Source organism: Uloborus diversus, chromosome 5 (genome assembly GCF_026930045.1).
Source record: "Uloborus diversus isolate 005 chromosome 5, Udiv.v.3.1, whole genome shotgun sequence".
Classification (NCBI taxonomy): domain Eukaryota; kingdom Metazoa; phylum Arthropoda; class Arachnida; order Araneae; family Uloboridae; genus Uloborus; species Uloborus diversus.
Genome location: NC_072735.1, coordinates 175,029,070 through 175,044,351, shown reverse-complemented (window position 1 = coordinate 175,044,351; position 15,282 = coordinate 175,029,070). Strand labels below are relative to the sequence as shown.

General features: G+C 33.2%; 1 protein-coding gene across 1 annotated transcript in view; it reads left to right on the top strand.

The window, feature by feature from the left end:
* The first annotated feature begins 80 nt into the window (after nt 1-80).
* Nucleotides 81-15,282, top strand: part of LOC129223284 (rab proteins geranylgeranyltransferase component A 2-like) — a 44,580-nt gene continuing 29,378 nt past the window's right edge. Inside the window, exons 1-4 of the mRNA XM_054857850.1 lie at nt 81-219; nt 7,775-7,841; nt 12,445-12,517; nt 14,211-14,344. Coding sequence (XP_054713825.1) covers nt 174-219; nt 7,775-7,841; nt 12,445-12,517; nt 14,211-14,344 — 320 coding nt within the window. The 5' untranslated portion in view covers nt 81-173. The remainder of the gene's footprint in view (nt 220-7,774; nt 7,842-12,444; nt 12,518-14,210; nt 14,345-15,282) is intronic.

The following is a 15,282-nucleotide window of genomic DNA, read 5'->3' as shown; positions in this document are numbered from 1 at the left end:
ACATAAAATATTTTACATTTGAGGATGATCCCTAAAGCACACTTCTACTTTTTCTATCAAAGTTGTTTACTCACAAAAGGGATTGAGTAAAAATCACGATTTATAGCGACAATTGCGACGTTATGAATTTCTTTTAAATTAATAATAAACATAGTAAGATATCAGCTCTTACGATGGAAGAATTACCTAATTATTTTGATGTCATTGTTGTTGGTACAGGTAATGCGCTAAGAATTTCATTTACACCCATCCCTTAAATTTTTAAGGCATTTTTTTAGTTTCGCATGATTAGTTCAGAATATTTATCGCAGTTAAGCAGTTTCCTGCGATTATTTATATTTATTTTTATACGTTTCAGGGATAGTAATACTTTGATTATAAAATTTGTCAAGCATTAAGTACGCTGAAATCAATTTCCGCGAAAACGTTTTTGACTAGCAACCATAAGAGAAGATTTTTTTTTTTTTAATTCTGTAGAAAAGGTTGGTTATTATATAGGGGAACGTACCAAATTGGCGAAAAAAAAAAATTCCCTGTACTGAAATTGCTATTGCAGTTTTTGTGTCATACGCTTTAGTATTTTAATGGAACTTATTTTCTGTTTTTAATGAATTATTTAATAAATTGTGTTATTTTTTATTGGCTAGATTCAGTTATGTGGCGAATTGTTTTTATTTAAGTCTGGTTTAGAGGCGGCTTGTTTTGTCTTAAAATGAAAAATTTAATTTTAAATTTCAGCATTATTGCTTTTAACAACATTTGATAAGAGAAAATCACTTTGTTTTGATTTTTTTTTGGCGAAGATTTGAAAGTGTGCGAAGTTTTCCATGCTATGAGCATTCCCCCTTTATTGGTGATATTGAATTTTAGCTATGATTGTTAGTGTTTTAAATTTTGCAATGTCTCAGACCTCTTAATAGAGTTAATCATCTGTATGCTTTTTATTTTCTTTGAAATGTCAAATGAATTTGCAATGCTTAGAAATTTTGTTAATGTCAGTTTGGTGCTATTTGGTTGATCCTAGGAATTATATTAATAAATTCACTGCAATTGAACTTGAGTGCTTATTGTTCAATATTATAATATGGTATTCCTAGTTTATTTTGATGGAAGCTGCTGCCTTCCCCTCCTTTCTCTTCTAATCATCAATTCAGTTGATGTTATTAGTTTTTGAATCAAGTGGTTTAGTCTTCTTAATTATTTTTTTTGTAGTGCATTAATAATATAATAAAAATTAATACATAATAAGTATAAAATAAAATAATAATAGTAATTTCAAAAACTGGTTGGGGGAATCAATGCTCATTGAACCACAAGGCACATTGGACCTTTCTTGATAATTTTAATACTGTAAAAAAATTTCTTTCATTTGTGACCAACAAACAAGACCTATAGTTTACCAGATCCTTTAATTAAATGAGTCTGTATTAGTTACATTGTTCAAATTTTATTTCTGAAAGTAATTTTATCATTGCTGAGTAACTTTCAAGAGTTTGCAACTTTATTTTTTCAAATGGTTGTTATCGAGATTGGTTCAATAAATTGAATTTATATTCTAAAGTAAGTTCTTTTCGACCTCAATTATTTGTAGTTTCTTTATTTTTTGTCATTAAAAAAAAAACAAATTAAGATAGTGGCATTTTCTTTAAGACCAAGAATTTTGGTTCACTCTTAAGAGATCACAAAAGCAAAAACTTTTAAAGGACTTGGAAAAGAAATATTCTAATAGCAACAGTCCAACAGTAAAGTTGAGGAAGATGCAAGTTGTGCAGATTCTTGAGAAAATGTATATAGTTCTGACACAAATACCACTGAAGTAGAAATTGGCTAATTTTCAAGTTTGGTTTTTTATGTTATATTGTACTTATACTTTATGTTTTTTTTTCCTAAGTGCAAAACAACACAAGTTAGTTGCAGTATTTATCCTTGAAGTTATGACAGGAGTTTTTTTTTTTTTTTTTAAGGCAAAAACCCATGGATCTAGAGTACATTAACGGACTATACACAGTTCTGTAACAACATGATCGTAGAACCTCTTTTTCAGGTACCCTGTTTATTCAGATCTCCGGTTAATCAGATGAAATTTGTTTAGTCTTGAAAAAGGTTTACATGCACACAAATAATAATATTAAATTTGATAGCTGTACATTATACAATAAGTGCACCATGCATTTGCTTTTTGTTTTGGTTGAATTCCTGTATAGATCACACTATAAATTATCGCAATATAACTAGCATATTAGCACAATTTGAGCATCAGCCCGAAACAGCAGCAGCTGAACTATAAATAATAAAATGTTTTATTGAATAATATAAATGATAAAGTGTGGATTCTAGGAAACAATCCTGTAGGTAATTTTGTTACAAAGTGTTGTTATTTGCTGTAAAAAAAGGTACAGCTGAGCTTATTCAAGGATTTGTTTTGCTTACTTTCCATACTTCTTGCATTAAAAGGATTTTCCTTCATTTGGATTAAATTTGGTCTCATTTAGTCTGTATTAAATGAAGTTCTAAATCTAGAAAAGTTAAGGCGCTGATCATTTTCAAAACATCCTTATATATTATTTCTGTAGCCTGTTTTCGGTTTCTACGCCAAATTTCCCTCAATTTTTGATCGATTTCTTTGATTTACGGCTAATTTTATAGCTTATGGTGCTGGCTACTGATGAAAAATAGACCCAAGGTCTAAAAATTGTTTCTTTTAGCCGAAAAACTTGTTTTAAAGAACCATAATAAGGTTTTTGGTCAAACTCATAACTTTAATTTGCGCTATGACCGACAGAGCTGAGTAGCTTGATCGGCAGAGCGTTCTCTTCGTAACCAGGAGATTACGTGTTCGGGCCCACGTCCAGACAATCTGCAACAAAAAAATTAGAGAAATATCACGCATTACATGAACACTGAATTAAATGAATAACAACTATGAGGGAATAGAATAAATGAGAAGGAAATGCTCCTTGCTGATATGAAAACATTCAGTGATTTTGTGCTAAATTACTTCGAAATTGCACGTGGTTTTTTTTTTTTTTTTGAAGCTTTGGCTCTGGAAAGAAAATTAAAGCATAATGTAAGCGAAAATATAAGTAACAGGTTTAAGATTTCAGACTACAATAGAATTGTTTTTTGTTCAGAAAAAAAAATAATCAATCGTATATTAAAATTTATATTCTTCTACTGAGTTTTTGACTCTTTGTACAAATAAAAAAATTACTACCTCAATTTGAAGGGTAAAATATATATTTTTTCTTCTTTTTGCAAAAAAACAAATAGCTTATCACATTTTTACTACATTCGAAAAGCTACGCTTAAAAAAAGAGCATATTTCAATTTATTTTGTATTTTAACCGTTCTGTTAAATGATGAACACGTGCTGCCATCTAAGTCATAACGGTTCAAGCAGCCTGCGGTAACAAATTGTAAAAATTTTCAAGAATAAAAAAATGTTTCTTCAATATCTTATCTTATATATTATTCCCTTCTCATTTTAAAATTTATCAGGCTGGCTAATGAAGAAAAATAGACTTACGGTCGAAAAATCAAGTTTTCGAAAACGCCCCTTGCTGTTTCAAAACCTTGATGCTGCATGTAGTTCTTATGCATTTTTTAAAAGCAAAGTTCTAATGCAGTTTTCCATTTTTTACGTCGCTTTCAGCAAAAAAAAAAGCCTGTGTGTGTGTTTATATTTTAATAAAGCTTAAAAGCACTGGACTTAGTTGTTCGGTTAAATTGATAAGTTTTTTTCGGTAGAGCGTTCGGCTATAAACTATTCGAACTTCGGGCAAGTTTGGGCTGTCCGAAAGAATATCAAATTTATATTAGTATTACGCATTACATGTACTCATAACATACAAACATAATAAAATAAATGCAGTGGGATTGCTACTTGGTGTTTCGACTCCTTTATGCAGGCTACAGTTATCATTCGGATAAGTTGACTGTTAATCGAAGAGTGTTCTTCCTTTTTTTAAGCTTTGACTACATCCAGACCACTCAGCATAATGTCAGCATGAAAAAGTATTGGATTTACCAAAAGGAAATCCTTTTTGTGCAGAAAAACATTTTCATTGTATGCTGAAATGTAGATGTTTCTAATAGCAGTGTTCGATTTTTTGTACAAATGAAAAAATACTATGCCAAATTAAAACTACGAGCTTCTCCCAGTAAACTTTTAATTTTTTATTCGCGCGAATACGATAGAAAGCATTAAAATTATTATCAACTTCATTAGCAAGAAATCATTTTCTACTCCTCTGCTTTCTGCTGAAAAAAAAAATACATTTTGTCTACGTTCGAAAAATTACACTTAAAAAACAGACTCAGTTCAACTGGTTTTGGTTTTGAATTTTAAGTGTTCGATTAAAAGAGAAACATGTGCGGGCATTTAAGCCGTTACTGTTAAAGCAACCTTCTATGTGAAATAGTTCAATATTCAAAGATAAAAACACTTATTTTCAATCTAATTTATTACTTCTCTAGAATGTTCGTTTCAATCGCTACGTAAGATCTTCGTCATTCTTTAATCAAATTCCATGCTTTCCAAATAATTTTAAATCATATCATGCTGGTTAATGACAAAACATAGAAGCATGATCTTATTATTATTATTATTTTTTTGGGCAAAAAGCTTTTTTGCTGTTTTTTATTACGCATTCCTTCAATGAATAGCTTTCGAAAAGGAAGGCGCAATTGCTAGGTATGTTGGGGTGTCGGGCTCTTACTCAGAATGGCGCCAATCCGAATCCGTGCCAATAAATATCTCTTTAATATTTCTTTTTTTCCCGTCAGATGCTCACATAGGCAGGACTCTGTTTGCCACAACCTGTTTTTTTACATGCACAATTATTGCTTTTTCACGAGTCACTACTCAGCCACACTTTTAATGATATTTATGTTTGAATTGAAAATATCTACGACCAAAAGGTGAGCGATGATCAAATTATCACAACGTTGTAGTTAACGAGGTTTTGTTACTGATGGGTTTAAATTACATACCTTCTCTTCTGCGCTTACTTTTTTTTCGGTTCTTCTTCATAATGTTCTTCCTTTGAAATTCTTAAAGAGCGAAATGCCTTATGAAACGATTCGAAGCACAGTGCGGAGTTCCGCACGGGTCGACTAGTCTAGGGTGATAAGAAATATTTTATGAAGCTTATCAAAGTGCTCATTTAATTTTTTGATGATATAAAAAAGGAAAAGTAGAAAAGCATGACAACAAGCCCTGATTCCCCCTATTTACTTTTTTTTAAAAAAAATTACACCCGTCAACGTCCTCTCGGACATAAGGCACCTTGCAGTCCAGTACAAGAATGATGTAGTAGTAGAGTGTGAAAGCTCTTTGAAGACATGTTGTGTTTTAATTTCTTTTTCTACTGCAATAATAACTATGACTTCAACTCCCAGTTCTGATATGGCATGGTAGGTAATGAGCAGCGAAATGTTGTTTTTTAATAAAACAGGTGATAAATCAATCTTGTCTTTCCGATGGACTATTAAGTAACAATATACATAATGATTTGGCGACAAGGATGGGATTCGAACCGACATGGACACCTTTTTCAAATGGCCATAAATTTTCCCAATTAAAAGATCTCCAACTTCCACAAATACTATTTCCTTGCTGGAAGCAGACGGCACGGACTGCCTGAAATATTAGTGTCAGACAATGCTTCCGTATTCAAATCCCAAGAATTCCAGGACTATTGCAGAATCAACGGTATAAAACGACGCCTAACCACACCTGGCTATCCAGCGACAAATGGGCAGGCCGATAGATATGTCCAAATTCTGAAGACAAAATTAAAGTGCATGAGATATCATCCAAGAACACTCCATAGTAAATTGTGTAAATAACTTTTTCGTTTTCGAATAACTCCCCTACAAAGCAGACTAACTCCATCTGAATTATTACTGGGACGAAAACTACGATCAGAACTTGATCTCATTAAACCAACAACATCAAAAGTAAAAAACAGTGTTACACAACCCGATTTCAACAAAAGTTATAAACTCGGAGAGATAGTCCAATCTCGAAATTATACATCATCCAACAAATGGAAATATGGTATGGTCGTAGAAAAGCTTGGACGATTGCACTACTTAGTTGAATTAGATGAGAGATATGTGATTAAACGACATTATAATCAATTAAGATCATGCCAAGTAAGCAAACCATCTTCAGATTTTCCCTAACCCAAAAGAGTACACTTCTCACTTCCATCACACAGTTCTTCAACTACCAGTCACCAAAGTGATCTCCCTTTGAGACGTCATGAAGAAGTGCATCAACCATCTGCTACATCACAAAATAATGAAGTCAGTGACCCCAATGCTCTGTCCCAAACATCGGCAAAATCGACAGTGGCTCAAACAGTGCCTAAAAAGAACAATATCGCAAAATCTTGTGTCTCCTGCCCTTCAGTTCCTTTAAGGAGATCAATCCTTTAATGAAAACCTGTCATAAAGTTAAATCTCTAAAGAAAAACAAAAAGCAGAATTATTGTATCATTTTATTGTAAATAACTTCAACATTTATTTTAATTTACTTTATTGGTTCTCATTTTGTATATATTTTATTATATTGTACACATATATATATTATTTGTAAATATTTAATGTTTTAAATAAGTGTGGGAGAATTGTTGTGTATTAGTTTCTACTTCTACTACAATAATAACTACGACTTCAACTTCAACTCCCAGTTCTGATATAGTTCTGATATGACGTGGTACGTGTTGAGCGGCGAAATGTTGTTCTTCAATAAAACATGTGATAAATCAATCTCGTCTTTTCAATGGACTATTAAGTAATTATATACATAATAAGACGGCATACTTGAGCATGTCGAGGAGAACGGGGCACTCAAAAAAAAAGATGCCTCCCTGTCATTTGCATAGTCCTTTCACATAGTGGGCACAGTGGAGAACCAGACTCTCCGATTGTAAAAAGATGGGCTTGTAAATAGTCGTGACCAGAAATGACACGAAAAGATGTAACCCCTTCAACTTTAGGGAGGAGGAAAAGTTGCAGTCTTGTATGGTCTTCAAGAAGACACGCCCAAGATTTTCCACTGGCAACCCCCTACTTACATAACCTCAGCCAGGTTTGACTTAGATTGTGTTAAAAGAGTGCAGGGAAAAAGACATGATTCTTTTTTCTTTAGAATGTTAATAATGATTGAAAAAAAGAAAAAAAATGTAGCCAAATCTAGCTTTAATGCTAGAATCATGTAGTTATCAGGCGATGGTAGTCCAATGGGTAAAGGCGTCATTCTCGTAACTAGAGGGTCCCAGGTTTGAAGCCGGCCATTCAAAGATCATTTCTTACTAATGGTGACTGGGGTTTGTTAAATATGTCCATGGTCACAAAATCTTTCTAGTTCCGATTCTAAATCGAAACCTCTGGCAGTGCTGCAATTAATCAGCTTCTGGTCTGGATTTATTTAAGAAAAAAAAAAAAAAAAAACGGCACTCTTTAATGCTCCATGCGACTTGTTAAATCAAATGTATGGTTGGGGGACCCTGGATAGTAGTGCAGTAAAGAGTGAAATTAGTTTAAGATCAACTATGAAATTTTTGAATTTTTAAATAATTTTTATTCTCTTTCATTATTTGTACCTAATCATACCTAAATAACAAGAAACCTCAGCATATCCAAGTACATATGATAGACATGTACTGCTGTCTACTAATTGTTTGCTTTAACTTTTCTAAAATTTCAAGAAATTTGACTTGGTTTTACAGAATTGTAATTTTAATATTTTTTGTATGAAATTCAGGAATGCCGGAGTGCATTATTGCTGCTGCTGCTGCCAGAATTGGGAAGAAAGTTTTGCATCTTGACAGGTATGTTCAAAATTAAAATTTAGTACTCTACACCTGGGGTTCTTAAAATGGGGTGCATAGAAAAATGTAAAATTAATAAGTACTGAATTATTATTTAACAGATGACCTACCTCATTTCCAAAAATGTATAATGTGGCAGTAAAAAAGGTTGGAGAATCCTACTGTATATATATATATATATATATATATATATATATATATATATATCACAAAGACATATAATTTTTTGAATAAAAAGTCAAGATGAAAGAAATAAAATAATTTAGTCGGGGGAGGTGGGGGGGCTTATGGCTGTACAATTAAAATTATTTACAGAAAAATATTTTTTATGATTTTTATTTTTATGTGAATAAAAAAAAAAAAAAAAAGGTGACAATTATTTTGCAGCATTGGCAACGTGTTAATGTGAGTTAGTCTGATATACAGAATGGGTGGGAGGGGGGAGGGAGGGAACAACACATTTTAAGAACAAATGTGACAGAGACAATGAATACTTTGCGCTTAAATTGACAATGGTACAAGAAACACTTTATTTTGAAAAACTGTTTTATTTATTTTGTAGTAAGTTACTGCCCCTAAGCCAGGGCTAAGGCAGAAATACTTAAAAACACCGCCAGCTCAGTCATTCCATCCGAGGACTGCAGTTTTGTGCTTTTTAGCCAGGGGCGCCGACTTGCAAAAATCATTGGGGGGGGGGGGGGGCTGGCCCAGTCATCACCGGGGGTTAAGGGGGTTATGTAATCCCATGGAGGTCCCCCCCCCAAATAAAGGTCGATTGTTGTGCCTTGAAAATGCCAATTTACATATTTTCTGGTGTGTATAATTTAAAAAACAAACAGTATGTGTCAAGGCATTTTCAAAGTAAAACAATCCAAAAATTGGTATACAAATTTTTCTGGTTCAACTAGATCATGTCACTTGTCTTAGTAAGAGACATTTTTTTGTTCTATTTTATGGGGAGTCATGCAGTGCCGTAGCTAGGCATGGAAAAGGTAGGGCGCTTGACTTGCATTGAAGGGCACTGCCAGAGACGCCCACTTAAAAAATATCGGGGGAAAGGGGGCATGTCGCAGGAAATTTTCTAAATTTGAGATGAAAAATAGTGAGTTTTAAAGTTTTTTTAAAATCATATAATCAACATTAGAACCTCGAAAACTCGACAAACCCGACACATATTTTTTGGCTTCGAGAAACGGAAGAAATAAATGCAAACACACACAGTATTTTTGTAAAAAGGAAATTTAAATTACGCATGCTTTTTAAGACCAGTTGTTTTTACAATAGTGACATCGGCTAACATATTCAAGTGTAAACGCAGTCTCTCAATGTCTAGGTCATTTTTGAAAAACTCAGTTGATTTTTCAAAATGTTCTCTTCTCTTTCACCTCTGTTTAATAAAAGCAAGCACTCTTGTTCAACTGCAATGACCTGTGTGCGTCCAGTTGATGTAAATCGCCCAATAATGCAAAATTGCACCATTTTACAAACCTCAATGTATATTGCCTTGTAGTACAGTCAACTCCCGTCTTACGCAAGGGATGCATTCCAAGACCTCTCACGTAGGTTGAATTTTCGCGTTGTGGAAAAGGGTATGTGTAAAATTTTTTATAAACGTACCCAATTATTTTAGACACTTGTAAGCACCCCCTCAAACTGTTAAAAACCATCTCTTAACTAACTGTACATTACTGTCTCTTACATAAAGAACTGAATGTTTACTTGTATTTAAAAAAAAACGTTTTATCATAGGCGGATTTAGGACTGAGTTCCTGGGGGGGCAGGATTTTTTTTTTTTTTTGAGAAACATTTTTAATTGCCCTCCCCCCTCCCATGTTTTTGTCTGTTTTCTGTGATGCGTAAGGCCATTCTTTTTTTTTTTTATGTGTCGTTTTCATTACTGTGTGTAATCATGCTGTCATTTTTAAATTGACCTTAAAAGAGAGGGGGCTGGTATGAAAAGAGTAACGCAGTGCTCTCTTTTAAGTGAGATATAGAATATCTCCAGTTTTAGGGGACCCGGGGGTTACTCCCCCGGAGGAAATGATCTAAAATAGATATAAAATTCTGCATTTTGAAGTCTTATAAGGGTTAATTGGAAATAATAGGCAAATATTTTTTTTTAAAGTTTTACGCTTTAAAAGTGCTTTGTGATGCAAGTTAATACTTTAAAAGAAATGGTGCACAGATTTAGAGAATAGGTATCAAGAGAGTAACATACTACCCATTTGAACAATTCTTAATTCATACACTTGATAAGAAATAAAATTGAAGCACACTTTGCTTAGGAGTTTCAAAGACTTGTCTAATTATTTTCAAGGTTTGGTTGGTTTGATTGGGTTTTTGGTTCAAGAGCCCTTGTAGGCTATACTGCGCCAATTCTTTTCAGGGATTTTAGAACCTATCAATAATTTGCACTTTCCAGCCTCTGAAATTGAGTAGTAGATTATACACTTGTACAGTATTGTTCAAACTTTGTAAGAAACGGCTATTTTAAGTTTAAAAGAAAAAATAAACTTTAATTTCTTATTCAAAAAAGAAAAAATCATGATTTTTTTTGTTATAAGATTTTGGAAGATAAGTTGTTACTATATAAACTCCTCCCAAAACTGGGGAGCATTGTCCCCTTTGACCCCTCCCCCCTATAAATCCACCCATGCTCTTCTGTACTGTGCAAAAACAAAAAAATAATGATTTTTTTTTTTAATTTTTGGAAGATGTGTTGTTACTACATAAAGTCCTCCCAAAACTGGGGGGGCATTGCCCCCCTCTGACCCCCCATAAATCCGCCCATGCATTTTATTCAACATAAAATACTGCTACGATGTACAAAATCAATGATTAATGGGAAAGAAAGCAAAAATAAACCGGTATACGGTAGACACAGTATATAGTAAGAAAAGCAAATGCATCTTTAGTTGTACTGTACAGTCGATCAATTAATGATATTCGTACACAATACATGAGCAGTTTCCATTTTCATAAATTTTTGCAAGACACTACTCGGTGAATTTTTACGGATTTCCTTTTCTTGACTTGTAATTGTATGTACGGAAGAATCACTCATACCTAATGCTCGTGCTACCTTCAACGCATTTTTTAGTTGACCATCAGCTTTTCAAGAAGCTCTAGCTTTTCTTTAATTGTCATGAAACTTTCTCTTTTTATCTTCACAAACTTTAGATGAAACAGCGCTCTTAGGTGTCATTATATTTCATTAACTTTCGCATTTAAAATGAAAAGGGAACTTCTACTCTCAGCGATGCTAAAAGGATAAAGATCCATTCATGAAAAAAAAATTTTTAGTAACCAATAACAAAGCTGATACGAACACACCACGATTCCCTTCCGAGAATTTTCGTGTTGCGGTGAGGAATTCGCGTTAGGTCTGAATACTGGAGAAAAAATCGTGTTACAGCTATTTCGCATAAGTAGCGCGAGTCAAATGTTTTCCTTTGGGCTTTTGAAAGTGTGCGGTGAGCTGCCTTCATTGTTTTCATACTTCTTTGGTACACGTCGATTCCGAGGAAGGGAAGGATCAACATTTTGTGAAGGTTTTCTTTTAAACACGATTCCCAAAAGTATTCAAAACTATCACGTCTCCCATTTTATATACAAATCAAACTCTCATATATATTTTTCCAGATCAGCAACACTTAGGTGAGCGCGCCGCAGCGCTGCCCACCGGCAACAGACTTGACCCGTAAGTTCGCGCACTGGGACAAATTTTTACAGTACTCGCAGCACTGTAACACTATCATCATTCGCACCACTCGTTTTCAGTTAACCTGCTTACACAACCGTAATAATTATTTGTTTTAACTCATTACTGAATATATTTTACAAGGTAAACTATCTTCAAACAAGGAAAATGAAAGATAAATTTATGAGTTTAGAAAGCATAATGTAACTTATAATTTTCTTGATTTATTGGGGGGGGGGCTCTGCCCCCTCAAAAATATTTTTGAGGGGGCTCGGGCCCCCTCAAGCCCCATGGAGTCGGCGCCACTGTTTTTAGCACTCATCAGCTTGGAATAGGAACTACCTGAACTGGCGGCAAAAATCCCCTTAAGGGAGCCAAGAGAGCCAAACAAACTGGTAGCTAATGTAGAATTAGCTCACCAGATACGTTCACTCATCTGGTGTGCTAATTCTACATTAGCTACCAGTTTGTTTGGCACTCTTGGCTCTCTTAAGAGGATTTTTGCCTCCAGCTCAGGTAGTTCCTATTCCGGGCTGATCAGTGCTAAAAAGCACAAAACTGCAGTCCTTGGATGGAATGACTTGAGCTGGCGGTGTATTTAAGTACTTTATTTATTACTTTTTATCATTTATTATGATGAACTCATTTTGTTTATTTTTAAACAAATTTAGTACTTTATTAAGCATAAAAGCAATATTATCTGATGAATAATAATATGGCAATTAGTTGTATTGATTAAAATTTTTCTTTGGACTACAAAAATAAGAAAATTGGTTATATACATCCAAAAACATTGCCCAATGTCACTGGCATGGCGTTGGTATTGGTGTTGCCTCGTAAAAAGTCACCAACACTTGGTGTCTATAACCAGTAACTTGAATTGTTTTTTTTTTTTTTTTTCAGAAATGGATATTATGGTGGAGAGTGGGCCAGCTTTAGTTTTGACAAATTCTTGGAGTGGATTGAAGAAATAAAGGTAATGAGGCTTGTATGGTATAAATTAATTTTCAAATTTCCGTTTAAAAAAATCAATACAGTATACTCCAGGGCAAGAAAAATCCTTAAAATTTTACATGCCCTGCCAGTCATGTTTCTCTAAAAAATACATGCCCAAATAAAATTTTATTATTTATGTTTATTAATGTTTTATTTAAATTTGTCGTATGGCATTAATCAGACAAAAACTATATTTAACAACTTTATATCTGAATGAAGAATTTTTTCAAAATAAAACATTAAAAAAAAGTTTAAATAAATAAGTAAATAGTACATAAAAGGTCATCGTTAAAATTACCAATGCTTGATTAAATTGAAATAATTACATGCACATGCCCAGCATTTAAAGGTAAAAAATTCATACCTGATCGGAATTTTTACATGCCCCAGGCATGTCGGGCAATATAGTTTTCGAACCCTGGTATACTCTCAATATCTGGAACTTCAATATCTCAAAAAAAGTGACAAAAAATTATTTTTCCCCTTCATTTTGCTTATTTATCTGTCTGTTATTTTTCATTCTTATGTCAAAGAGTTTTTAATCAAAACCTTGTTATGTTGAATATTTTTCGAAGTCGAATGTAATTTTTCCTGAAAAACTGCAGTTTATTGTCTCGAAGCAACTTGAGGAATGTTTCCAAAAATGTTTCATACCCTTCATTATTTTTCTCAGGGGTTAAGAATGATTGGAGAAGCTTATCTACTTTCACTTTTATTCTAGAGCCCAGGGGTGTAAAAAAAATGTAGGACTGAAAATGTAAGTCCTGAGAAGCTCAAAAAACCAACATAAAACTTTTTGCTTCCTTTTCACGCCATTTTGTTGGACCTTTTGACCCTATTTCCACCTTCGTAAAAAGGGCCAATGAACAGGAAAACCCCTTTAGAGAGACATAGGGAATGGTGCAATCTTTTGTCCAACTTCTTTTGTTCCGGGGCGCTCGAAACTCATTTGAAACCATTTTGCAACTTGATTATCCAAAGCTTTGATAATTTTAGTCATAGTAAATCACTACATTTTGCTACTTCACTAGAGAGTTCTTTTGTATTCTTTTTTCTCTATTAGTTTTGATTCATTTTGAAACTAAAAATTTTGTTATTGTATTGAGATTTTTTTCAACTTTCATTACGTGTTCCACTTATTTGTAAGTGTCGTGACTAATTTTTAGAATATTATTTTATTATGATTATGACCCTGTTATCTCAAAACTCGATATCTCCGATTTGTTTACCGTCCATTCGACTTTGTGATATCGAGAGCATACTGTACCTACTAAATTTAATTTGCATGCTAATGAAATAGAAGTGATTGCCTTAGTTGTTGATATTTGTATAATTCAAAAAGTCATAACTTATCTGAGTCTAAGCATTTACTAAATTGGCCTAAACTGGCAATTAAAAGTTTTCTAAACGTAAATCAAATGTGTCATTTCTAATTAACTTTATAACTTTTATAATTTGTATGACTATTTTGCATATTGACTGCATAACGGCTTCATTAACTTTATATTTTATCACTAAGACCTTTTATATGTGAATCTTTAAATATGTGATAAAACAATTATCATTCATTATTTAAAATTTAGAACATTTTTAAAAAGATGTTATTACTTTTAGCTTTTATTGAAGAGTTGATTTGAATCATTTCAGAATTGCTTTTTTAATCATTCTTTTAGGACAATACAGAAAATAACGAAACACAAAGAGACACAGAGTCTTTGAATTCTCATCTAAATGAAGGGGAACATTTAGTTTTATGCCCATTAAAGTCAAAATCAATATCCAATGCTAATGTCAAGTCTTATATCTGGTATGTATATTTTTTAATCTATGTCTTCTAAGCCAGAGTTTCCCAAACTGTGGTCCGTGGACCTTTGGGGGTCCTCGACTCCATGCTAGGTAGTCTGTGGTGCTATCCAGGCAAGGGCGCCCAAATTGGGAGGCAAGGGGGGCTTGAGCCCCCCTTTGAAGTGAGAATTTTCTTGCTTTTAGTGCTTTTTTCTTTACAATTATGTATAAAAATTTCTTTTCCAGCCATTAATAAAAAAGTTATAAAAAATGTCAAATTTTAATATCTCTAATCTGTACTGAAATCAGTTTCCATGGGGAAAATATTCTGCTGAACCATGGGGAAATTTTTTGAGCCCCCCCCCCCCCTTTAAAATTTTAGGTATGGGCGCCCTTGTATCCAGGTAACAACGTCAAAAATAATTGAGATTGAAGGACGAATAACGATATTTTAATTCAAAAAGAAAGCACATTTATGAGGAAAAAAAGTTCTTGCAAGTACATGCAGGACGCAGCAGCCCCCCCCCCCCCGGAAGTAAACACACTACACATTACCGTATATACTCGCGTATTAGTCAATCTCACGAAAAATGTTAACCTCCTACTTTTAGAAGGAAAATCGGGAAAAATCGAAAACGGGTAAGTCAAGCCCCTACTTTCAGAAAAAATCTGGAACCTTTTTAGGAGACATTATTGAGAACATATTAATGTTTTGTTCACTAATTTCAAAAGTTAATTTTTATTCATAATATGTTGTAGAAATTTGGTGATGATATTTTTATTCCTAATTGAATTTCAAACAGAATTTTGCTTCCATAACTGAAAATAATAATGCAAAAAATGAAAACCAGACGAGGGTTCTGAAAAATATACAGAACAATGAATAAATAAGTTTAAAGGGAATAAAGCGTAAAAAAATTTAAAAAATATATATTTAACTGTAGCAAAAAATAGATTTAA